Source organism: Maylandia zebra, linkage group LG20 (assembly GCF_041146795.1).
Source record: "Maylandia zebra isolate NMK-2024a linkage group LG20, Mzebra_GT3a, whole genome shotgun sequence".
Taxonomy (NCBI): domain Eukaryota; kingdom Metazoa; phylum Chordata; class Actinopteri; order Cichliformes; family Cichlidae; genus Maylandia; species Maylandia zebra.
Genome location: NC_135186.1, coordinates 11,766,180 through 11,791,790, shown reverse-complemented (window position 1 = coordinate 11,791,790; position 25,611 = coordinate 11,766,180). Strand labels below are relative to the sequence as shown.

Sequence of the window (25,611 nt, the reverse complement as noted above, 5' to 3'; positions counted from 1 at the left end):
AGCAGGAAGAGTCAGTGATAGGGCGCATCCATCCATCACCAGACACGAACAAGAGGCTGTTTATAAACACGACATACTGGGAATTTCTTAATGAGACGATTCCAGTTCGTATGAGCAGGGGAGACGAGTGGGGAGGGAGCTTTGTGGCTTTTTGTTTCCAGTTCAAGTCCCGAGTGCAACCAAAAAAAAGGCCACTTATGGGAAATATTAAGCAAAGTTAGTTTTTTTTCATCTGTCACACTACAATAACTAAAACATTAGGTTTAAATTGAAACGTTGCCCCTTTTTAAAAATGCATTTATTTATCCTGGTGTTCCTCGAAGAAAAAAATAAAGCTTATGAATCCTGCTTGACACTAAAGATCTTTGATCAGCATGTGCAGAAAAAACATCTCACGTGAAAGGTTCTGTTTACTCTGTGTGTGAGGGAGAGAGAGGCTGGGCTGCTGTCAACATTACAAATGGGAAAAGCTGGACAAAGTGACAGGACGGTGAAACAGTTGGCACAGCAGGAAAACTCAGTGGTGAGTCCCCAACCTCTAACTATCTGCAAAAGTAACCAAACTAAACCCTAACAAAGAGCTTCCCAACTACAGCAGTGTTTTCATGTAGCAAATCTAGATTTCATACCTCATTGTTTCATTAGAGCCAATATGGATTTTGTGGGTTCGTGTAAAAGAGGAAACTTGAACAATGAAATAAGTGATCAAATGTGGATGCTGTCGTGCACTAAATTGTCTTTTGGATCTTGTAAAAATCTGGAAACAAAAGGAAAAACATTTTTCCAAGTGTAGGGCTACGAGTTGCTGCAACAGATTATTGCTCATTGCCTGTATCCAGCAACTATATTTTAAAGTGCTGCATGAAAAGGTGAGCTATCATGTGCAATTCTAGCTGCATTTTTATTCTTGGGCTCTGCTAAAATGGTTTTGCATGCTTCACTATTAAGCTATTTACCTTAGTTAGCACCCGGGTGTACCCTCTCAGTTCATCCACTGTCTAAAACAAGACGTTTCAGCTCACTGCACTCTCCCTTTAAGCAGGTTTGGCAATAGGTTTGAGCAGTGGGCGAGGGGGGCCTCGTTTCTACTCTCACTGACGTCAGACAGAGTCAGGAGGGAAAAAACAACAATGTAAAGCGGACCATTTCGGGCAGTCTGTACCCCGATCTTTTGACTTTTATGGATACTGGCCTATTTTTTTTTTTTTCTTTTTTTAAATAAAATTTTGTTTGTGGCTAGGATCGGCTCCATCACCCCCCGAAGAGAAGAAGAGGATGGATAGAAAACTTTGACTGTTTTAGTGGTTTTTTATTTCAGAGGTGGAACATAAGGAAAAATTATAATGGGGACCCCTAACCGGTTGAGGCAGATGGCTGCCCCTCCCTGACCCTTGTGTTTTTCCTTCCCACTGTCACCAAATGCTTGCTCAAATGGGGTCGTTTGACTTGACAATATAAAGCACCTTGAGGCGACTGCTGTTGGGAATTTTCGCCATAAAAAATTAAAAGTGAACTGAATTGAAAAATAATGCAAATAGAACACACTAGAGGACCAGCAGCTTTCACAGAGTAGAGAATACGGTTTCAAACAAATGCTCCGAGCAGACATAACTAATGTTTGACAATTTACATTCCTCCTTGTGATAGCTAAATCTCCCCCAGCCACTCTCACTTACATATGCTGAGGCGTAAGCTATGGACTTTACTCACAAAATCCAGAGGCCACTCTTGTATGAGTGTCAGCTTCCTGCGAGGATCAGTAAACAGTCCGGGCTGTTATCGAGCTGCAGCTACCAGCCAGCAGCTGTCTGATAGAGACGGGAGCCGATCGCACGGAGAGTACGTGCCGAACACGATTTATTATGTGCTGAATTTATCTCTGGGCTTATACTGTGTGAGTGATTCAGGACTAATGAGTTGTTGGTCTGGAGGGAACGCTGCGTTAATTGTAGTTTGCTGTGCTCGTGCTTATTTAGACATGCCAGACAACCGTTTACTCCCTTCTCATGTGGTTGGAGCCATGTTGCTGCACAAAATCCCCCCAAAAAAGTTCACTCCAGAATCCAACTGAACTAACCACACTTGATGTGAATGTGACCTAAAACTCTTTCCCTCCTTACCCTGCCATTTTCCTATTTTCATTTTATTTTTTTATGATACTCCCGTGGGGGCCTGTGTTCAACAGTCTGACACCTCCAGAAGATCCATGGTGACATTTACACGCTCTCAGATATTGTCCCCATCATTTAGAGTCACTCTCAGTGCCGCTGCCTGCTCCCTGTTCCTCTTCCGTTCTTCAGGGGTCAGAGGGAGTCAGAGGGATGGTTTGTTATCATGGTTTTTATTTCGACATACACTAGCATGTTGAGATGCGACACACTGCCTTTGACAATGAAATAGCTGTAACTCACTTCTTCTCACGCCAGAATCCATCAGCAACCCACCACTGAGATGCTTTTTAGTTGTTTTAGTGCAAATTGCAAACTGGCTAAAAAGTATTTTGAAAAGGCAGAAAAAAACATCACTTACTCTCATTTCTTTAGCTGAATATATGAAAAGTAACAAAAGTGTTTGGAAACTGGCTAAGTGGAAGACAAAGGAAAAAGTGACAGGGCTGCATAAAATATTTACAGCAAATGAACAGCATCTTAAAGTTGTGTCCTTAAGAAACAGGAAAGATCCAATACAGGACCTGAGATATGCATCTGGCCTTCAGTTGATCCATCCACTGTTCACTGAAGCCTCTACGGAAATGGTCTCAGTGGAAGGACAGCTGTCAAGAAGCCATTCGTAAGAACAGAAAACAAGGAGCAAAGGATGAAAGATGCCAAGTTACACAAGAACTGGACCAAAAATCAGCAGCAACATGTTTTATGTTGATTGGCAACAGCTTTATTTTTCATTATGAGGGTGATTGCAAAGACACTGCCAATGCAGTAAAAGCATCCTCCACAGCAGTGTTCCACTGTAGATAGAAAAACACTGTGAAACGCTGTCCCGATGCATGCTCAATCATCCAGGTAAAGAAATCCCAAAAAGTTGATTCTGGTCAGAGAGATGGCAAACATTTGGTACTTAGGTACAAGAACAGATACTACTGTTAAAAAATACTCCAGTAATAGTCTACTTCTCTACTCAAATTTAAAAAAAAAAAGTACAGTGAAATATACTTAAAGTAAGAAAGTGAAAATAGCTCTTTGAAGGACGTTTCTATTTTTGTCCAGAGCTAACTGAACCTTGTGCTATATTACCTAATGATAAAATAAAATCAGCAGATGGGAATACAAACTTTAGTATAGTATTTTATTATTCTGATTATACTTAGCTTGAATCTAAAGAAAAATGAAAATGAAAAACAATCTCTTTATTTTCTGTTGCCTACATTGCATAGAGTGAGTTTGCCTCTAAACGGGAAAATGTGCACAGTCAGGGGCTAAAGTAGGATGGAGCAGGTGGGGAAATCCTAAAATGGGTTGCAATGGCTCAGCGTGGGGAAAAGAATGACAACGCAAAAATAATTTCTATTGAGAACTCAGTAGATTTTATTAATGTGCAGGCTGTGATCAGCTGACCTGCTGCTCTGTGTGGATGTACACAACTGAATTCAAGAAGATGTCAGCAGATGGCCATGAGTTGTCCTTTATGTCGATCCTCTACACCAGGGGTGTTGAACTCCAGGCCTCGAGGGCGTCAACACACCTGAATCAATGATCAGTTCATTACCAGCCTCTGGAGAACTTCAAGACATGTTGAGGAGGTAATTTAGCCATTTACATCAGCTGTGTTGGTTCAAGGACACATCTAAAACCTGCAGGACACCTGTGCTCTACACTGACAGTATTCGGTTTATGCTGTCTTTTTTGTTCTTAAAGAAACAGTGTGTTCTTTATTTTAGCAGACATTCATGTTCCCTCCATTCATCATCATGAATGGATGGAACGGTGACTTTGAAGGACAAAACAACCGAACTAGAATGAGAAAAGGAAAAAGTGGAAAAGCGAAGCTCGGAGATGCAGCATAGGATCAATGGAATGGCGAAAAACAACTCAGAGCTCATTAAGGGGATTATGTTGAACTTCAGCAACTTGAAGCACGAAAACACTGAAATGCAGGCGCAAAAGCAACAACAAGAGAAAATACATGAAGACCTGCAGCATACGCTTCAAGAAATCCAGAGAAGAAATGAGCAGTTGGAAGGCATGCTTCCCCACCTGCTGTAGCCTTGTGTTACGTCCCTCTGCAGCCCCTAATCATCTCAATGTGTTCAGCTGGTGCTAATTGGCCACACCTAGTCAGGTGTGGATAAAAGCATACCTGAGGCTCACTTGTCTTTGCCTTGGTGGCACTAGCTATTTTAGCCAACCTGGTATTCCATTTTAAGATAAAACCTCTTCTCACTAACAATCTGGGCCCGTATCCCTAAAGATTCTGAGAATCCTCTCAGAGAGCTCCTAACTTAACCTAAAAATTCCTTGCCAGGAGTTTTAGCTTAGAAGTGATTCCAGAACATTTTCAGTGAACTCTGAGCAAGGAATGGATGGAAAATCCTATGTTAGTGAGGAGGTGTGGTTGACCCCGTTGCTAGGTATGAGTCATCATTTCAAAAGCCGTGATTGGTTGATCCTACAAGTTTGATGGAAATGAGCTTTTGGTGATAATGAGCAAAGGATGTACCCTCAAATCAATAAACATATTATATACTCTAATCTTATGCTGACGGTAATTGTAAATAATATTTCACATTCAAGAAAATATCTGGAAAATGAATAGTAAGCTGTAGGGGTTATAGCCATTAGAATCTAAAATATGTGAAAACTTAAACTCATTACACCCTGTTCAAATAATGATTTGTGTCTTATTTGCTCATATTAATATCTTAGCTGGCATATTTTGTACTTTCACTCCCATATGGACCCCGTTGAAAACAAGATGGCCTATCTCAAGAGGCTGTCCTTAATGAAGTAGAAATCACAACGTTACAAGTCCAGTGTGGTCTTAACGAGGGTAACACGGCTCAGCTTTTAGCAATGTCTGTGATTGCAGACCCAAGTCATCACTGCTGCATTGTTGCATTTTCCCGGTTGCCAAATACCTCGGGGTTGTGATTACTTTCGTCTCCGGTGTAATAGCGTTGTGGCGTCGAGTTGGTGAAGTAATTGCATCTCTAAGGAGATCCACCACAAACATGATTCCTGCACGATCCAATCTGTAGCATCTCAATAATTCCCTGTCATCCAGATCTTTTCATTTGCCCTAATCTCTCCTGCCTCTTCTGTTGGCCATTTTGTGCAGCTGCTTAGGGGAACTCCTAAGCCACTAAAAGTCCTCTTCCCTGCTCTTAGCAGATCTCGCCTTAGGAGCCCTTTTAAGCGTTAGGAATCTTGAGGAATAGCTTTTATATTAACTGGGATTGTCGTGTCACTTTTAGGGGAAATTCTAAGAAAACGTCATGACTCTGAGAATTTTCTTAGAATTTGGCCGCTAGGAGCCACTTTTTGCACAAAGATTCTTTAGGGATACGGGCCCTGGTGTTCGTCTCCTTTTTTATGTTGCGGCCTTTGAGCCAGGTCGTAACACCTTCTTCCTCCACCTCTGTTCCATCTTAATTTTCACCTCTCCTCTGCCCTCTTTCTCCCCTCTCTCCCTTCCTCACCCCCCTACCAGTCCCAGCGGTTGACTGCCGCCTCCTGAGCCTGGTTCTGCAGGTTTTTGCCCGTTTAAAGGCAGTTCTTCCTTCCCACTGGTGCTTGCTCAGAGGGGATTGCTGGGGTTTTCTCTGCCCTGTCTCTTTCCTCCTTTCTATCTATTCCTTCTTTTCCCCCTTCTACCTGTCCTTTAATCACTTCTTTACAACTCCCCCCCACCTTTGATTTCCTCCATCATCTCCTGACCTTGTGTTCACTTTTGAGAACACATGGTAGAGAGATGGGGGTGGAACAATAAACACAATTGGCTACATTTGACGTGTCAGATCAATGTCTTCATTCAAGAATAATTCATCTTAATGATAAAAAAAGAAACGGGTAATAGTGTGTTTTTGTGTATAATATGCATGCTATACTTGTTGTATCCAAATCCCTGAAGGAAAAAGAATAAGACAAATAAAAAAATAAAACGAAAATATATTTCTTTTTTTTTCCCCAGGTCAGTTTTGGTTTTAATTCCTGAATTGTATCGACTACCAGTTAGCCCGTATTAGTTCCTTTCAGGTTAATCTAAGTTCCTTTTACTTCTAACTCTCTGATCGATGTAAGCCCACTCAGTTCCAAAGTAATGAGACTTTTGCACAGCACTGCATGTATGACATCAAGATATAATTGAAGCCCATTGACCCTGGGAGTTGTCTGGCTTTTTAATGGATAGTTTTAACACCATGTGCAAGTTACATCGGTTGCAGACATTCATGTTCCCTCCATGATTCATCGTCTCCACCTTTTAGTTTATACATTTCTTCTGTATACAGCCGAAACCCTGCAAAACAATCCTCATCGGCATCATGTAAACTTTGATTCTAAACAGCGATTGGCGACACGATATTTACACTGTGAAGTACATTTTCAGAGAACAGCTAGCATGGTCACAGAACTACCTTTTGCGCTCTGTGTAAGTCTGATTTTTAAATGAACCAAAATAACAATATTGATTAAATCACACTGGATTTAATTTGGAACAATGCCGATAAAAGTCATATACATTAACAACAACACAAGGAAATTTAAGGAAGAAAAATAGAAAGTGTGAAAAAAGTGTCCACAGACTCACTAGACATCAACGTGCACTCTTCTACTGCAAGATGTTTGTGGCTTTTCATGATGTCCATTTCAAATCTCTCAGACTTTGACTGAGTCATTCCACCGAGGATTTGCTAACGTGCGTAGGTTCAGGTATGGCTCTTCAACTGGCCTTTTTCTTTTTTTGCGCTCTCTACTGTGATATGGGATTCATAGATGAGGCTACCTAGTCCTTGAGAAGAGGTACAACAAAACCACAGTGTAACATTTCAACCACCAAGTTTCACAGCTGGTATCAGGTTCTTTTCCTGAAAAGCTGGTTTGCTCGGATCATCATTTTCATAGGAAAAGCCTTTGGCCAAGCATGGTCAGATTTGTGTAGCCTCTGTTTCTTGCACTTTGATAGCAGCAGGGGGTTGAGTTACCCGGAGATCCTGTTATGAAATTTGGTGCCTTATAGATTTTTCTTTTCACAAAGTACACATGCAAATCTTTTACATAAATTGTGGATTTTTTTTTTCAAGTACTAGTATGAATTCTAGGATATTTTGACAGTTTTTAAAATCCATTACCAGCCTCATAGGCATTCACAAACTTTACTCTGAAGCCCTTGTAGAGCTCTTTAGATCCTGGTTGAATGACACCAGACCCTGGATATCAGAGAGTTAAAAAACAAGACTTCCTGTAAGCAAGAGCGAATCACTGACACGTGTATTTATGTGAGTAAACACTTCTCCAACAGCTTTAAACAGCTACTTGCTTGTTTAAATCTATCGGAAAAAGTCAATTTGAATGTAATTATTACTGTTAGTTTTTAGAAACATCTCCCGGTAGTTTTATTTCTAGAGTCTTTCCCTTCTTTCTCTTCCTACCTTCCCAGGTTTGTTCTGTGTTTTGTGGCTGTCTTTGAATTTCTTGATGATACTTCTCTCTCCAGTTCTTGACACTTTGGAAATGCTTGGGTAACTTTGTATATCCATCTCCTGCTCTGTGAGCAACAGCGATTCTTTTTCTCAAGTCTAAAGCGATTTCTTTCGTTTTTGGCACTTGATTTCTCAAGCGACGGCTCAAGCACTCGCTGAAGTTATTATACTGTGTGTAAATTAGAAGATAACCCTCAGTTTTAATTTGATTTTACAAACTTTGAGCATCACAGCGTTATAACACATTGCACAGCAGCGGTTTGTGCAATGGCTCGGTATAAAGGTCAGTTTTTTTATTGATCCTGGTCATTTTTGTTTCTAAACAAAAATCTCCAGGCTGCTTTCTAAAGAAAACTAATATGCTTAGAAATGCTCCAATGAAAATCCCTTGCCCTGTTGAAACACACTTTGACCCCCTGGAAAGTTTTGTGACAAATCTCACAGCGGGTTAATCGGTTTGTCCTTATTTATAGTTAATCAGGGTAAGTCAGAGTTTTCAAAAGTGTGACACATCTTTTGTTTTATGTACTTTTTCTTTAGGCCTTAGTTTGTACTTTTCCACAGTGTTGTGACCACATATGTATCAATTTACCCTTTATACATCCACTTACAAAAAAACCACACTGTGTAGCCAGCAGCTACATTCCTGTTTCATTTGTCAGTGAGACTGATCGTGATTGCACCAGTGAAGGCTACAGTTTCATTGAGAATGATTGGCTCTCCCTTAGCCCTCTGCTGTGCATAAGTCAGTCCTGATTCCCATAATGAGCCAGCGAAAGAGATGATAGGCGGGTGGGAGGACACTATTAATCCTCAGTAAGCATGTTGCGTGTCAACCGGCCCTGCTTGGAGATTTACAGGCCTGTAATGGGGGTCACTCTTCCGTCTTCTCCGGGTGGTGCAGGCCTCGACTTCTTTTGCTCTGCCCTGGTCTGGTTAACTATTTGTGGGGAGGCGGAGGACCCCGAGAGCCTTAAATCTAATCTGTTGTCCAATATTAACCACAGCACAAACAGAACAGTGGTAAACAAAAGGAAGAGTAAACACACTCCCCAAGGCCTTTAGGACAAATATGGACAGTTACGTTCACAGCGCACAGTTAGGTACAACTTAAATAAAAGAAGCAAGGTTTGTTTATTCTGAAGGGAAACTTTAAGGAAGATTTCTTTTATTTGAAACGTGAGATTAATGGAAAATGTTTCTTTCGCCCAGTCCAGCTGTTGCACTCTTGTTACACAAACCTCAACATGCAAGGAATAAAGCCATCATCTTTCCCCAGCGTTTTCTGATCTATGACGTCCCAGTCAGGTCCAGCTGTTTGGACACACAGTCCCATCCCTGTCCCTCCTCGGTGTCCCCCCACTTTCCCTTTTGTCTATCCCCCTGGGATGTGTAATCCCTCCTCCAGCACATCATCCACCACCGACCAAGAGGATCAGCTGCACTGCTGCTCTCTGCTTTTTAAAAATAGGCTGGGATATCAGCTAAGAGACCTGGACGCATCCTGGGGATTGAGGAATGTCTCCACACTTCCCAGAGCCTTGATATCTGCGAGAATTCTCTGAGTAATTGTCTCTGTGTGTTTCTGGGTGTATGTGTGTGTGTGTATGAAGATAGATCCTGTATTACTAGTTAAAGAGAGAGGATTTTCTGTCCAGATGAGAGAGTGGACCGAGCTGGAGATGAGCTTCACGGCAGGGGGGTTTCTCAGCACCTCAGATGGTTACTGCTCCGCTGAGCAGCTCCAGTACTACGGTGAGTCCACAGTCATGCTCGTGCTCCTGCTTCTTTCTCTTTGGTGTCTTCATCTACTTTTACTTCTGTTTTCTCTCCAGCTTCTCTTAAAAGAACCACGAAATTGAAATATTAAACACTGCCTGATGGGATTTTTGATTCTTATTCTAAGCTAAATCTCATTCGTGGGGCATTAATATATCTAAATTGACACTGGAAAAAGGAAAAACTGACTTTAAGCATTTAATACCTTATGCAACTTGAATGTGTGCAGACATTTGCTTTACAAAAAACTCTCTAAATGATCAGTCAGTGCTACTGTAAAGAGCTCAATGGGAGACATCGTTTTTCAGAGCCAGTCTCCATATCAACCTGTAATCCACAGAATAAATGGGATTATTTCTTCAGGAGAAAGCAGTTACTATGGACACTGTTCACAGGATTTTCTTCTCACCTGAGCAGATGAAATCCAAACAAAGTACAAAATTTAGTGCGACAAGTATTAAGAAAGAAAATGTGGTTTCTGCTGTCACTTCTGCTCTAACCAAATCCCCCTTTGTATAAATTTCCATTTGTACTTTGAGAGGTTCTGAACTTCCTTGAAGGTTTTGGACACTTTAGCATTTTTCAATCTGCTGATCTAAACCTCGCTGGCTTGAAATGAACATTTAAATCAAAGAGAGAGCAGAATTTCACAATTTCTAGGCAGCAAAATGAGCATCCATGCTGCATAAGACACTCGAGACTTGATGACTCTTCTGCTGCTTTATTATGTCTACAGATTTGACACTGTGTACTGGTCACACAGATTGACATTAAGTAAGTGGGTCATAAATAGCTTATATTGTTACACGCTGATATACGACTGCCTTCTGTGTGCAGTGCAGCCTCATTCACTCTGACAGCTGATGAATGAACGCTAAGCCTTTATTTACGGCGTTTGAGAACTCAGTGACATGGAAAAAACAGTTCTTGAGGGGGATCAGCCGGCTCACCGCGTTCGCGACATGCAGAGAGGCTGAGCGTGCATCGGAGGATCTATTTATACTGACATGTATCATCAACAAAGTCTCCCTGTTGTCTCCCCTCCTGCCCTTTGGAGAAGAAGAAGGAGGAGAAAGGGAGGAGGAGGGGGAGCTGCGGGAGGTGCTTTGCTGGTGTTGTTTGGCTCCCTAGCGTGCGTGGGATGGAAGGGAGGCTGAGGAGTGTTTAGACAGCGTTCAAATGGTTTACAAACACTGCAAACAGCAGCTCAGTCACACAGTGAGAAAGCAAGGACCACCCCCCCACCAACTCCCCAGTTCCCCCTCCACCCCCCACCAAGCCAACCCATCGCCTAGTCGGGTAAAGACAGGAAACATCTGCAGGGAGAATGAAAGCGAGGAGGGGAAATTAAGCACAGAGAAGAGTTCATTAGTAGGCTTTCAGCTGATCAGAGCAGGGACATTAGTCCACTAAATGTGAGCTGCAGCAGCTCTCAACATGTTCTGTCATTTATCATCAAACACGCTTGTAATTTAGGCTCAGAACTCCTCGGGATGCTTTTGAGGAAGCCTCAGTCACAACTGATGATTGATGACACGCATGGGTCTCTGAGGAGAAACTGACCACACGCAGGGTGGCGTTTTTATGTTGCTTATTTTTGAGGTTACTAAAAGAGAGAGTTGGGAATAGGAATGGATTTCACATAACCATGATATAACTATTCAGATTTGTCTATTTGCCAAAGATATAAGTTGAATTACTTCCTGAAACAAAGGTAGCTCTAACAATTTTATGTGTGATGATCAATTTACTCAAAATGGGAAGTCAACTCTGAAAATGTGACTCAAGTGGAGTCGCCAGCATGGTTGGGACTGCTCGGTTGTTATCTGACACGCACAGAAAAGGCTCTCATTCATGCGGCTCTACAGTCACTCTCTGTTTCCTTTCATCCTGTCTTTGTTCTAAACTAACTTAATCTGTTGCTCACTCCATGCATTGTGAAAGGGTTTAACACTTGTCAAACCACACTGAGTGTTAAAAGGCAGGATATGGCGACCTTTGCTGCTTTGATTTATTTATTTATTTTTTGAATATTGTCTCCTGGAAATTCCTCTTTATGTGCATGTGCTACAGCACCACTGCAGGATGCCCGATTTTCTGTCAGAGCTCGAAGACGTACCTCACTCTCTGCACAGTACTGTGCAAGTCTCAAGCCATTCTTCATTTGTTTATATTTTGGTCAGAAAAGGGGAAGAAAACATTTGCAGACACATTTAAATACAGTATGTAATGCAGTATATAAGGCAAAAATAGAGTTTGTACAATTTTGCGTACCTCTAAAGTTAATATTTAGTATGATCATCTTTTGTTCTTTGATGCAGCCTGAACTCTCTTAGGCAGCTTTCTTTAAGTAGACGTCAGTAATAGTTCTCCAAGCTTCTTTGGGGACGTTCAAAGTGCTTTGTTGGATGTTAGCTGCCTTTTGTTCTGTTCTCTGTTAAGGTGATTCCCACACTGCTTCAATAATAGAGATGTCCGGACTTTGGGGACACCGTGACTTATAATGTCCCATTTTATGTTTAAAAAAAAAATCCCCAATATGCATTTACTTGATTTGGACGAAAGTCTGACGATCATTTTTGCTTTCATAATTCCATTCATTTTGAGAAGATATCCAACACAACTGGCTGAAATGCCACCCCAAACCATGACCCAGCCTCCACCATGTTTCACAGATGGCTGTACATACTCACTGTTGTACCTCCCTTCTGACCTCTGAGGTATACTCTTTTTTTTTCTGCTCCACTTGGCCAGTTCCATATTTTTAAGGGCACCCTGCATGCATCATGCCATAATATGCTACTTTTTCAGCTAACAGCTCTTTGGGAATCACCTTGTTGGACAGTTATTGTAGATTTTGTAGATTTTTGTGAAAGGCTGCTCTTAAAAATCGGTTATTTGCTAAATTGTCTGTTATGTGTAGAAACAAGTCTGGTTCATTCCTTGAGGAAGGTGCTTTTTTATGCTTGAATGGTTTATAAGTCAGTGTATTTGGCTTTGCAATTGAAGAAAAAACAATGCAGTTACTGGACTGAAAATGAGTGAAAAAGCAGCCAATATCCAAAGCACTTTGAAAGACTTAGAAAGCCTTTAGAGCTATTGGCTAAGGCCACTTTAATACAATTACAAGCAAAATGTAGAGAAATGAGGTGTGGCTCAAGACTTCTGCACAGTACTGTATATAGTGATACACATTTTACTACTATATACTGTATACACATTTCTGTGAAGGTTCTCAGTCATCTAGGTCATCGTAGTCTAAGGAGCTTGGAAAGAAAAGCGTCTGGACTTCTTTAAGTTGCTTGAAGACGTTTCACCTCTCATCCGAGAAGCTTCTTCAGACGCCTTAACGCCCACTCACATCCTGGGCCTTCTGACCTCAGGAAATCACATGATAGGGTGGGGCTAGGTTTCACAATGAGTTCACCCAAAACTTTGGCTGAATGTGACCTACACCTGTTTTCACACCTTGGCTCACGTGATTAGGTAGAGGATCATTAGGGGGGTCCATTGTCCCTCTTAGGGGGACACTCCCACAGGGCTCTTCACTATTTGATCTTAGAACTGAAGAAGCTTCTCAGATGAGAGGTAAAATGGTCTTCAAGCAACTTAAAGAAGTCCAGACGCTTTTCTTTCCAAGCTCCTTAGACTACGATGACCTGGATGACTGAGAACCTTCACAGACATATGTTCATATAGTAGTAAAATTACTATATATACATATACTCATTTTACTATCATGTGTACATATACACGGTTTACACACATTAAAATCAATGAACTAGTCCTTCCTAATCTTCATCCAACATGTTTTAGCCCGAAAGTTCCCATTTCCTGAAACTCCTGAAGGTTGGGTGGGCTCTCTGTTTAATCAGTGCATAACAGATCCCACAGCAGTCCCAGTCGAACAGTCCAGCTGTACTTTAAGAGGCTGCCAGTGGTCACACATGTTTTCTCAGTGGAGTCAGTGCTTGCAAAACACAAGCAGCTGACCCACACTCTGACATGTTTTAGGTCATCCCAACAACGAACTGAATGAATGATGGACTAAATGAAGAATCCAGAAAAAGGGGATAAAAAAATAAAAGAAAAATAATAATAAAAAGAAAAATCCTAAATGGCACTGGGAGTTCTCAGCTGCATCCTGTTTCAGCAGTCTGAACAAGTTCACAGGGTCTCACTCTCAGCTTTTTATTGTATCCCATAAGAGCCATTAAAGCAGTCACGACTCACGTAAATTCACATTCCTCTGAACGCTTTTTGACTTCGACCAGCGTCACAGAGTTTCCTTAAACGTTCATTCATGTTTCAGTCACGCTAGTGTAATCACTTATTCCCTGTAGGTTAGATGCTGTATGTGTGTGAAAGATTTACAATACTGACAAGATTTTCAATTTGGAAAGAATATTTGCTACACCTAAAGTCATAAATCTTACACCATGGCACTTGAGCGCTATTTAAGTGGATCACAGCCTGATGTAATCATAACAATATCCTACATACAGTCAGGAGGCTGTAGTGACATAAGGAGATGCTAGGGATGGTCCAATGTGGTGATGCAGGAAGGAAAGAAGAAGAAGAAGGAAAAAAAATGATGGAGTGTTATGAATTGTGAGGACAGGTTGCAGCACAGGTGTGTGATACTATAAGATTACCTTAAGCATGATCCTGTATTTCACTTAAAACCAGCTGTTTGTCTCTCATCATTTCATCATCGTGACTCCAGATAAAAGTTCATTTGCTCCTGGTTAAAGATAGCGATCTTTAAAATGGGTGATCTATGTTAGCTCAGTTTGTATAACGCCAATTCCAAAAAAGTTAGAAATCAATAAAAATGGAATGCAATCCTTTGAAAATCTCATAAACTGTTATTCTATTTACAGTAGAACACAGAAAACATATTCAAAGTTTAAACTGAGAAAAATAACCATTTTAGGGAAAATATGATCTCATTTTGAAAATGATGGCAGCAACATGTGTCAGTGGGATTGGGTCAACAAAAGTATGTGGTAGGGCTGTGCCATATGACCAAAATTTCATATCCCGATATAAGAATTGTATCGTCCCGATAACGATATAAATCACAAAAATGTAACATTTTCTGTAAATTCTGTGAATCTTGGGCAGCTCGTCTTGAGTCGAGTGTTTTAACCGATGCATGAAACGATACATTTTTAGACATAAGTTGTAACAGCCGCCGTTTTCTTTGTGAGTATTTATTACACGGCGTGTAATAAATACAGGAAAAGCCTGTTCTAACGTTTGAGTCTAAGGTTTATTTTTTAGCACCTGGTGGCTCTTTTTTAATTCTCATCCGTAAATAATCTGCTCTTTCACGTGATTCAGTTTATTTTGAAAAGTCACAACAGGATCTTGAGCTTTAATGTGAAAAGTTTATGTGGAACATAAACAAGCGGACACGCGATGGTGTTACCGTGGTTGTTGCTAACCAAAACGCATAAAACCAAATGCATAAAAACCGGCGTGGTTATATTAAATATAAGAGAAAGAGAGAACTTTAATAAATTAATGTAGGCACTACAGTGACCATCAATACGATGAAAAAATATTGCCGTAAAGAGTTTAATTTGCGACACCACGAAACAAAAGATAGCGTAAAATGAAACGATAGACGTTTTTATATCGTCATCCGATATATATCGTTATATCGAACAGCCCTAGTATGTGGTACTAAAATGAAACGGCTGGAGGCTAATTTGGTTAACTGGCAACAAGTCAGTAACATGACTGCGTATAAAACGTGAATCTCAGAGTGGGAGAGTTGTACAAAAAACTGCATCTATAAATCTATATGTACCAGCAACATAAAACTGGTAAAAACTCTGAATATCTAATCATCTTCAGTACATGTTATCATCAAAGGATTCACAGAATTTGGAGAAATCTCTGAGCACAAGGGACAGTCAGCGTTGGGTGGATATGGTCTTCGGCCATAACAGGCGCAATGCCTGTGAAGAAAACTTACTGTGCCATCCACAAATGGAGGTTAAAGCTCTGTGATGCGAAGCAGAAGCAACATGTGAACGGGATTCAGAGAGTCTGCCGTCTTCTTTGGGTTGAAGCTCGTTTAAAGTGAACTGAGGCAAAGAGCAAAACTCCTTTTCTGGAAATTTGCATAATGAAAAAAAAAACACAACAACATAGGCGTAAATGAGGCTCTGTCCCAACTTGTTTTAAGACGTGTTGGTGCCATTCAAAAAGATTTTATTCTTTTCTTTACTTTTGATGTTTTCTGTGTTCTGCTGTGAATACAACAGTAGTGTATGAGTTTTGCAGATCAATGCATTCTGTTTTTATCTCCATTTTACACAGTGTCCAACTTTTATTGGATTTGGGATTCTTACAAAAGGTTCAGTGATTTGTCACAGCTGCTGAGCACTGCAGCTTTTAGCAAATGCTACTCCAACTGGAATAAATGGTTCATCTCCTGGTGGATAATTCTTTAACTGTGGATTAATAGAGGTTTTACTCCAGTTACCATTTCCATTAAATGTCATGTTTTATACTTGAATCGTTTCTCACAGTTTAGCACAACCAAGGGAATGAAAATCTGAATACAAATTTTGTATGTATGGAGACAGGGTGGGTTTAAACTGCAAGGCCACATCAAAAAGTCAGCTGTCCGAGTAATGTATTTCAAGGAAACCTCATTGTGTTCATTTCAAGCTCCATATTTCCGTTATTGGACTCTATTAGAGAAGCTTTGAATCACACTTGCCTTATACTTACTTATACTGTCTGAAACAAGCCACCCTTCCTCCAGTCAGCTTTCTTCTAACTGGCCAACCTTGACAAACAGAAAGCAGAGCTGCTCTGTTCACACGTGGACCTATGACTTATGTGATCCTACATCAGTGTCATCTCTCATCAACATACAGAGCCAGTTAAAACTTTTGACCCTGGACTTTGATTTCAGATATGCTGGCTGACCCCCTGGGCTATCCCCTGCAGGACCCTGACCTCCAGCTCCTCCCATACAGCCAACAACAGTATAGTCCTGCCAACCTGCCCTTCTCCCACTATGGTTCTCCACCCTCCTCTGCCCCCTCTCCCTCCTCCTCCTCCTCTTCCTCTCAGCTCTGCAACCCACCATACCATTACAGCCCTCACTGCCTGGAGGCCCCTTGCGATCCGAGCCCCGAGCCCCACTGTGGGGGCCTCTTTGCTCAGGGCCTCGGATCTGTAGGACTGCCAATGGGGCGGAGGTCCCGGATGGGCTCGGGTGGAAAGAGCAGAGGTCAGGATGAGCTGTGTGTGGTGTGTGGTGATAAAGCATCAGGATACCACTACAATGCTCTTACCTGCGAGGGATGCAAAGGTATTTATTTGATTGCTTTCTGATCTTCATATTTTTCTACTTCTTAGCATCAGCGCGTCATGTTTTACCTTTCGCTACAGGATTCTTCAGACGCAGTGTCACCAAGAAAGCTGTGTATCACTGTAAGAGTGGCGGTAGCTGTGAGATGGATATGTACATGAGGAGGAAGTGTCAAGACTGCCGTCTGAGGAAGTGCCGAGCTGTGGGAATGCTGGCTGAATGTAAGGCTCAAATACAAGAAACTGATTGACTGAGGTTGTAATGTAATCAGAGAAATGATTAGTGAGATTCCAAAAAACAAATATGTCACTTTGTGGTTGTGCAGAAAATAATACTTTTTACCCTCTCTTCAGGTCTGTTGACTGAGGTGCAGTGCCAATCCAAACGCCTGAGGAAAGGAGGTAAAAGCAGAGGGCAAGAGGAAGAGGAGAACACAGACACCAGGAGAGTCAGCTCTACCAGCAGGCTACCCGGACAGGTGCGGCACACCTGTGCTCGATTGGATACTTTCCTAACTTCAGAGTTCGAGGTTCAAGATTATTGTGCCACATGGGCTAAACAAATTCAGCATAGCAGCAAGAGTTCACATAAAACACAATATACAGGAACAACTTTAACAGCACCAATATGGGTGAATTATACAAATGATTACATGGTATGCTAATTCATAAGGAAATGAAAGTGCCAGAGTAGTGCACAGTGATAATAAAGTTTATTTAAAGCCTGGAAGGAAAGCTGGCAAAATCTTAATAGACTTATCAGCATAACTGTCTCCTGATTAAGGCACTAGCTCAGACTCCAACTACAGCATTTTGTTAAACCCATGAATTGCAGAGTAGGTGCTCTTATGCTCGTTGGAAAATGTCTTATTCTTTCTCCTGCTACCCCAGTGCTGTTTAAGTGCCCAAGAACAAAACAGACCAAATTAAAAACATAATTTAGATCTGTAAGGAGACTTGTTCTAGGAATATATTGCTCGATTAAGGCTTATAGAAGCATCAAATTGCCTTGAAATTGCATGCTGCCAGTGGTAAACAAAACAAAACAAAGAACAACCTAAAATTGCTCCTAAGAATCTATAATTCTTACTTTTGCTCACCAGGCACAGTCTCTAAATCTATAGTATGTCTTGCTATCTGCATCCTGAGATCTGAGGGATCACCCAGGAAGGGTGACACTATTCTCCCCAGCTATTCTAACCTCCTGCATGTAGTACAAGACCTGAAAACCCAGAATTAAACCATAAGTTAATTTTGCTAAGGCTCAGATTGTGTAGTGGTGCAATCCTTCGGTGTCCTTCTATGCTAACTCAACTTTCTATGCCATTAGCTCTCCTGAGGACCTGCTAGCCTTTTTTTTTTCTGCCTGTCCCGTTTGTCCTTTAGCCATCAGAATTATTGTCTGAAGGCCAAGAAAAATACCCAATGGATTTACTTTACCAAGTGGATCATCACGGCCTTGCCGTATTGGTCCATTTGATCGACTTTTGTTATTATTATTATTTATTTTATTTCATTTTATTTTCAGTTGTTACACATGGGACAGACATGGGGGATAGGAAAAGGAGAAAGAAAGAAAGAGAGGGAAGGAAAGAAAAACAGAGGGGAAGAGGGAGTGTGAGAAAGGGCACTTAAAAAGAAAAAATCTCCTGGATCACCTGTTGAGAGAAGAAAAAAGAAAAAAAAAGGCCCATAGAAAATAGGTCTTCCCTGGATCCGGCATCAAGCTGGCACTTCTGATTGACCGGTGTCATGGCAGGGTGTATGTCAACCAGATGTGGGCCAGGTCTGGCAATGATGGCACTATTTATGTTTCTATTTTCCTATTTTAGTTAGAAGACCCAAATGCCATGTTGCAATACTATACTGCTATGGTAGCTAATGTTTCAAATGCATGTTTGACAGGTTTGTGAGTGTACACTTTATCCAAAACCTAGTGACGGTTTACTCATCTTTGCCAGTGGGTGGCTGTAGCTCAGGAGGTAGAGCAGGCCACCTGCTGATCGGAAGGTTAGTGGTCCCTCTATCCCTGGCTCCTCCAGTCTGCATGTCAAGAGTGTGAATGTGAATGTGTATGAATGTAGTTAGGATGCACTCAGTTTAGAGAAAGTGTGTGATTGGGTGAAGCAGCCACGGAGCAGAAGCCAGAGGGGGCTGCAGTGATGTGCCTGCGGGCTCTGCCGGCACCCAGCTGCGCCAGAGTTAACCGAGCCACAGGCCCAGATGCCAGAGGCCTGAGGGCCCCCAACCCCCTGGAAGGGGCTCCCAGGGCACCAGACCCCGCCAAGGAGCCAATGGGAGTGAACCGGTTGCTATTTACAAAAAGGCCATCCAGCCTTTTTGTAAATAACAAAAAGGTTGCTCTGATTCCTGTTGAACATCTTACTGGCTGTTCTGACAAGACTTCCAAGTCCACCTGATGTTTTTAAAGCTTCTGAAACAAGCAGCAATGCAAAATGGTCATGTGAAACTAAAAAAAGAGGCACTGTCTCAGTGAAATAAACCTGCTCAGATTTCACTATGCTTAGTGGAAAAAGATGATTTGCTGGACCTTTTCAGTAAAGCATTAACATGGTGCTCATTAACAAAGCATAATTTTGGGGGGACTAGCGCTGGATTTTTTGGTATTGGTAACACTTTATAATACAGCCAGCGACTAAGGGTGCAGTTCCCTGAGAGTTAAAATGTTCTTCTTTCTTGTGAAAACTTGAATTGTTACCTCCTCATTCTGATGTATCTACTGGGAAGCATTTGTAGATACACATTGTTACATTGTAATTTCAGGTAAAACACATTGAAACTCTCCTGAATTCTTTGGTAATTACACCCTTAGTCACAGGCCACATTATAAAGTGCTGCCTTTATATTTAGGTGACTTAAAACATGATCCTCAAATTCAACCACCACCAGCCCAGCAGCTGCCGAAGGCCTTCTAATGAACGAATCATAGCCAACTGTTGCCATGGCAACTGCTGGTGTTCAAGCATCAGCCTGATGGTCAGTCGCACCACTTTGGTTCATACTGAAATAGTATATATAGGATATAATAAATATAATCGCATTTACTTGTATTTATTCGGTTATTTAGTCAATGATTTCTGGTTGCATTGCTATTTCAATATTTTTTTCAAACCCAGAAAGGCTGAAATATCACAGACTCTTCCTCTGCTGCCACCAGGAGGTTCAAACAGGCATTAGACGGACTGAAATAAAACGTGTTCCAGCTATTCACACAGCTCTCAGTATCAGCTTTAAAAGTCTTAGGCTCCCCTCATTATTAATCTAAACCGTGTCTAGTCTCTCACTCTGTAATCATGAGTGCTTCTTTGCAAATCTGTGTGCTGTGCTCATTTCCATCTGCACCAGGCTTTGTCTGCCAGTTTAACCCGAGAACAGAAATACATCGTGGACAGGATGGTGGAGGCCCATAGGCTCTACAGAGGTCAGGACAGTAACAATTTTAGGGTAGGTTCCAGTCCAGAAACATACAGTGCAAAAATAGTTTTCTTGTTCTCATCTTGCTTTTGTTGTGTGTGCCTTCAGGCATTTGAGTGGCTGTGTCCAGAAGAAGTGGAAGGGCTGTGTGATGTAGTATCACCCCGCCTACAAAGGCTGCTGCAGTTTGCCAGGACAGTGCCAGGTGAGATGAAAGAGGGAAGGTTTCAGCTTTATAATGTATTTGCTTGAAAAAGAAGCAGGATAAGAGGATCAGAGGGGAGATGTTCTCCCATTCAAATGAGACAAAAAAAATACAAGCTTCAAGAAAGTTTCCAGAATCTTATTACCTACAGTCTCTTCTCAGTCCTCAAAATTGAATCAGTATGTTTCTGCTGGCACAAGAGATACTGGTTGAAGAAATCTCTGCTTTCTCTTGAATATAATAGAAGTAAATGAAACTTTCCGGCTGGTGCTTTGCAGCAGTATGGCTTTCCAGAAATCATGATCCAGTTTCTTAAAAAAATAAATAAATAAAAATCCATAGAGCTTATTGTTAGTGGTTTCGTGTTGGATCTATTTTCTTTATACTATCTACATCCGCCAACCAAACGAAACCCATAGCGCGCTAATCTCACAGCTCAGTTGAAAGAAGGATGGGGATTATTGTTTGCATCTACATGCTTGCTCCACGACCTAATTGCATCTCATATAGGCTCTATAAAAACACCCCATGAGTCCTAAAATACCTGTGGAAGCTGATGAAGGTAGTGTGGCAGAAAGGAGTTATTCCAAAGGCTTGGCGAAGAGCAGGAGGTATTCTGATCCCTAAGGAGAAGAACTCCTCATCCATCAGCCAATTTCGCCAGATCAGCCTGCTGAACGTAGAGGGAAAGATCTTCTTCAGTGTCTTTGCCCCAAAAATATCTACTTTCCTGCAAAGAAACAACTACATTGACACATCAGTGCAGAAGGCCGGCATCCAGGGCTTCTCGGGGTGCCTGGAGCATGCCAGCGTCATCTGGCACCAGATTCAAACTGCCAAGAAAGAACAAAGAGACCATCACGTGGTCTTTTTAGACCTTGCCAATGCCTTTGGGTCAGTTCTGCATGAGATCTTGTCGATGACCTTCAACTATTTCAGCATACCGAACCACATCACAGGACTGGTCAAGACCTACTTTCAGTTTTGTGTGACAGCTGAGAACACCACCACAGCCTGGCAGCACCTGGAAATTGGAGTCGATGGCAGGCTGCATTTTTTCCCCTCTGGCATTTATCATGGCAATGGAGCTGGTCATGCGGGCATCTCAGTGGGTAGTGGGAGGTGAGACACTCATGAGTGGCCTTTGTCTTCCTCCCATTAGAGCCTACATGGATGACATGACCATCATTACAACAACAAAACCATGTACTAGGCGATTGCTACAGAAGCTCCAGGGAAACAGCCGAGCAATTCTATATCAGTGGAGAACAAATTCCAACCATCCTAGAGAAGCCCATAAAGAGCCTGGGACGGTAGTATAACGCAGACCTCAATGATACGTGGCAACTAGAACAACTAAGGCAGAACTTGGCTAATGACCTCAAGCGGATTAACAACACTGCACTCCCAGGGAAACTGAAGCTCTGAACCCAGTTTGGGTTATTACCCAGACTACTGTGGCTTTTGACAATGTACGAGGTCTCACTCAATCATGCCAATCGACTAGAGAGGCTAGTGAGCTTCTACGTTAAGAAGTGGCTCGGACTTCCCAAATGCCTAAGCAGCGTTGGACTCTACGCGACGGGATACTGTCATTGCCTATGCCTAGTCTGATAGAGGAGTTAAAATGTGCAAAAGTGAGGCTTATGATGTCACTCACGGACTCCCGGGACCCAATAGTGAGAAGCACTGCTCCCACTAGCGAAGGGGAGGAAGTGGACCCCAGCCACATCTGTGCTACAGGCCAAATCTGCTCTTCAGCATCGTGACGTGGAGGGTCATGTCCAACAGGGCAGAGGAGGATTTGGACTTAGAGCAGTAACACCTCGGTGGCAACAGGCATCTGTAACCGAACATCAAAAAATGGTGGTGGAAGAGGTGCGCCGACAGGAGGAAACAGCCAGACATGCCACAGCCGTAGCGCTGGCCAAGCAGGGTCGCTGGATGAATTGGTAGAGTGTGGAAAAGAGGAAACTCTCATGGAGTGAATTCTGGGGAATGGAGTCTAATAGACTAAGTTTCATCATCCGATATGATGTGTTACCTTCCCCAATAAATCTGCAGCTGTGGTTTGGAAAGGACCCATCCTGACCCCTGTGTACAGTCCCAGCCACACTGAAGTACATCTTGGTTGGTTCTAGGACTAGCCTTACTCAGGGCAGACACATGGAGACACAACCAGGTCCTCAGGTGTCTAGCCGAGAAAGTTGAGTGCAAAAGAAAATCCATCAACGCTCAACCTTTAACGAACCAAGAGGAGTGTCAGCTGTCATCAACATTTGTCCGGGAGCCAAGTCGAGGACAAGCCCCTCAACCCCGGACCTGGGCCCACTAAAGGTTGCCACGGATTGGCAGATGCAAGTGGACTTGGATCAGAGGCTAATTTTTCCCACAGAGATCGTAACAACTACTCTGCGACCAGACCTCGTCCTTTGGTCGAACTCCCAAAAACTTGCGTACGTCATTGAGCTGACGGTACCATGGGAGGAAGCAATTGAGGAAGCATTTGAGCGTAAGAAGCTGCAGTATGCCAACTTGAGGCAGAGGACAGAGGCTGGAAGATCAAGATGCGTCAGTGGAAGTGGGGTGCAGGGGCTTTGTTGCCAGTACAACAGCAAAACTACTTAGAGAGATTGGGATCAGAGGACAGGCGCAACAGCAGGTTATAAGAGAACTAGCTAACACTGCTGAGAGGACCAGTCACTGGCTATGGTTAAAAAGAGCTGACATCACTTGGGCAGCTAAGGCAGTCAGCTAACCGCGAGAGAAAATAAAATATTCCGCTCTTCTCCCCTCTGCTCTTCTTCCCTTTTCTGGGAGGCAGTGGGGAGGTAGAGCGTACAGGCGGGAAGGTGCGGGAAGCCAGATCGGGCGCCCCCCTTCCGGCTCTCCTCTCTGCTCTCTCCTATCTTGTCCCTTTTGTCTTACTTCTCTCTATCACCTTTTCTATCCCTTTGAAGAAGTTAGGCTCCATAAATAATACTTACCTAAAGAGGTAAGTATTATTTCTCAGTTGCAGTGAATAGATAGGAGAAAATAAACTGTAGAAAACTAAACAGAAGAAAGAAGAAGAGAAATAACAATTTAGCATAAACCAGTGACACACTCCGGGGCCTGATCAACCCTGGCAGGGCCTCCTTGGATGAGGGTGTCTAGTGATAATGGCTGAAACACCCGATGAATCCAAGGTCCACTACTGATGATGTGTCCCAAATCTTAATATGATAATCTAGATCAAATCTCTAATCCCAAAAAATGGCAGATTAGCTTGGGTAAAAGACTGAAAGTTGAGGCACACAACGATGTGTGCTGCTGGTAAAGTTTCTGGGCTGCCTTTCCTCATAACAGCCATCCCTCAAGATTCTCGCCATTTAAAGCAATGCATTATCAGGGACTACAACATCTAGTCCTTTTACTGAATTATTATAGCCAGTGTCTCCAGGGAGGAACTTTGATATCAGTTCAAAGTTATATAAAATGATTCTGTATTTAAAGAATTAAAACAACAATAGCAACAAAGAATTATCTTCTCACAGGTTTTGACCTCCTGGATTTCTCAGACCAGATTTCTCTGCTATCCATCTCTTCATTGGACGTCATGTTCCTGCTCTCTGCCCAGCAGTTTTCCCACAACCCAACAAGCCCCAGTCCAGGTGAAAAAACACCAGGAGAGAGGAAGATGATGAGACACAAGTAGATAACTGTATGAAATAACCATTCTTTCTTTTTTTCTCTCCATTAATCAGCACTGCAGCTTTTCAGTATGTCAACACACAGCTTTCTCAGAGACGTAGAATCAAAGGAAAACATCCACAGCAGGGGACTCATTGGTTCAGGTGGGTGCGCGCACACACACACACACACACACACACACACACACATACACACACACACACACACACACACTCCTTAGTCTGACAAGCTGTGGAAAAATTGCTCAGACAATGAATGAATTAGATGTTTTTTTTCCACATTTGCTGGCGTGAACAGAGAGCAGTGAGGATCTCTTTGCACCAGTGCTCAACTTCTTCCACAGCATGGTTGCGCTGCGGGTGACGGAGGCTGAGTACACCTTACTTACAGCCACAGCGCTGCTCTGCTCAGGTCAGACCAGGAATAAAATCAGCTGTCAAGTTAAGAATTGGCAAAGCAAAGCTTCTGGGATGCTGTTGTAAAGCTGTCTCTGTCTTTCTGTCCCTGTCTGCAGACCGCGCATCCCTGCAGGCAGCCAGCTGTGTTGAGAAAATGCAGGAACTGATCCTGGACCTGCTGTCCAGGTTGTGCGGGGCCCAAGCTGGAGCAGCGCGAGGAGGAGCTCAGAGGTTTGGCCGCCTGCTGGGCAGACTGACGGAGCTGCGAACCCTCCGCCACAACTACCTCCTCCTGACAAGACAGCAGTCTGGACACTGACAGTGAAGATGTGCAAGAAATTCTGAAAATCTTCAGTCTTTTATGTCTTCACTTCAATTCAAAGACTTATTTGTACAAACACTGTCTTAGAATGGTTCTAATTGGGTATAAATGGGACAGTGTAGGAGACAGTTACTCAGCTGTCTTTGTTTTCTCCCCAGTCCTGAGTCATTTAGGAATTTTAGCCTCTATAACAGGACTGAGATGCACTTGTGAGCTGCTGCAGTTTGTTTCATCAAAGAAACTTTTATAGGTGTTTTTTTATATTTGTATACATTTAACATTCACACTTACAGTACTTTTCACTTTGCTGAACAATGTTAAAATAAAGCATAAAAGGAAAGCTGTAATGATAATGCAGTTGTAATGAACGTACACTCACTGGTCACTTTATTAGGCACACATTACTAGTACTAGGCTGCAACTTTCAGAACGGCCTTAATTTCTTGTATCAAAGATTTAGGAAGGTGCTGGAAACATTCCTCAGAGATTTCTTGTCTGTATTAACATGATAAGCAGCATACATGTAGATTTCTTATCTATACATCCATGATGTGAATCTTCTGTTCCACCACATCCCAAAGGTGCCTTATTGGACTGAGATCTGGTGACTCTGGAGATTATTCGAGTACAGTGACCTCACTGTCATGTTGAGGAGAAAGGATGGATCCATGCTTTTGTGGGGTTTACACCAAATCAGAAGGGGTGCTTTTCAGGTCTTTTCTTAATTTTGGTGAGCCTGTGTAAATGGTAAATAAAATGGTCTGTATTTGTATAGCGCTTTACTTGG

The 25,611-nt window shown here is 42.3% G+C and overlaps 1 protein-coding gene across 3 annotated transcripts; it reads left to right on the top strand.

Moving 5' to 3' along the window:
• Nucleotides 1-439: 439 nt before the first annotated feature.
• On the top strand, nucleotides 440-25,596 carry nr1h5 (nuclear receptor subfamily 1, group H, member 5). Of its 3 annotated transcripts, XM_076878461.1 has the most exons (12): nucleotides 469-523; nucleotides 3,557-3,757; nucleotides 9,313-9,409; nucleotides 16,371-16,772; nucleotides 16,853-16,993; nucleotides 17,126-17,250; nucleotides 20,138-20,236; nucleotides 20,315-20,411; nucleotides 23,948-24,064; nucleotides 24,158-24,247; nucleotides 24,402-24,515; nucleotides 24,619-25,596. In XM_076878461.1, exons 3-12 carry the CDS (start codon nucleotides 9,313-9,315, stop codon nucleotides 24,819-24,821), a joined length of 1,485 nt encoding a protein of 494 aa, XP_076734576.1. In that variant the 5' UTR covers nucleotides 469-523; nucleotides 3,557-3,757; the 3' UTR covers nucleotides 24,822-25,596. The 3 variants fall into 3 exon arrangements, with proteins under 3 accessions (XP_004575451.3, XP_076734576.1, XP_004575452.3); XM_004575394.6 differs by lacking the exon at nucleotides 3,557-3,757 and having other exon boundaries at nucleotides 440-523; XM_004575395.6 differs by lacking the exons at nucleotides 469-523; nucleotides 3,557-3,757 and adding an exon at nucleotides 8,121-9,219.
• Nucleotides 25,597-25,611: the final 15 nt, after the last annotated feature.

Coding starts and splice junctions, on each gene's coding strand:
- nr1h5 (XM_004575394.6), top strand. CDS start 461: ATGGGAAAAGCTGGACAAAGTGACAGGACGGTGAAACAGTTGGCACAG. Junction 9,410..16,370: donor TGAGCAGCTCCAGTACTACG/GTGAGTCCACAG, acceptor CTTTGATTTCAG/ATATGCTGGCTGACCCCCTG. Junction 20,237..20,314: donor AGGACAGTAACAATTTTAGG/GTAGGTTCCAGT, acceptor GTGTGCCTTCAG/GCATTTGAGTGGCTGTGTCC.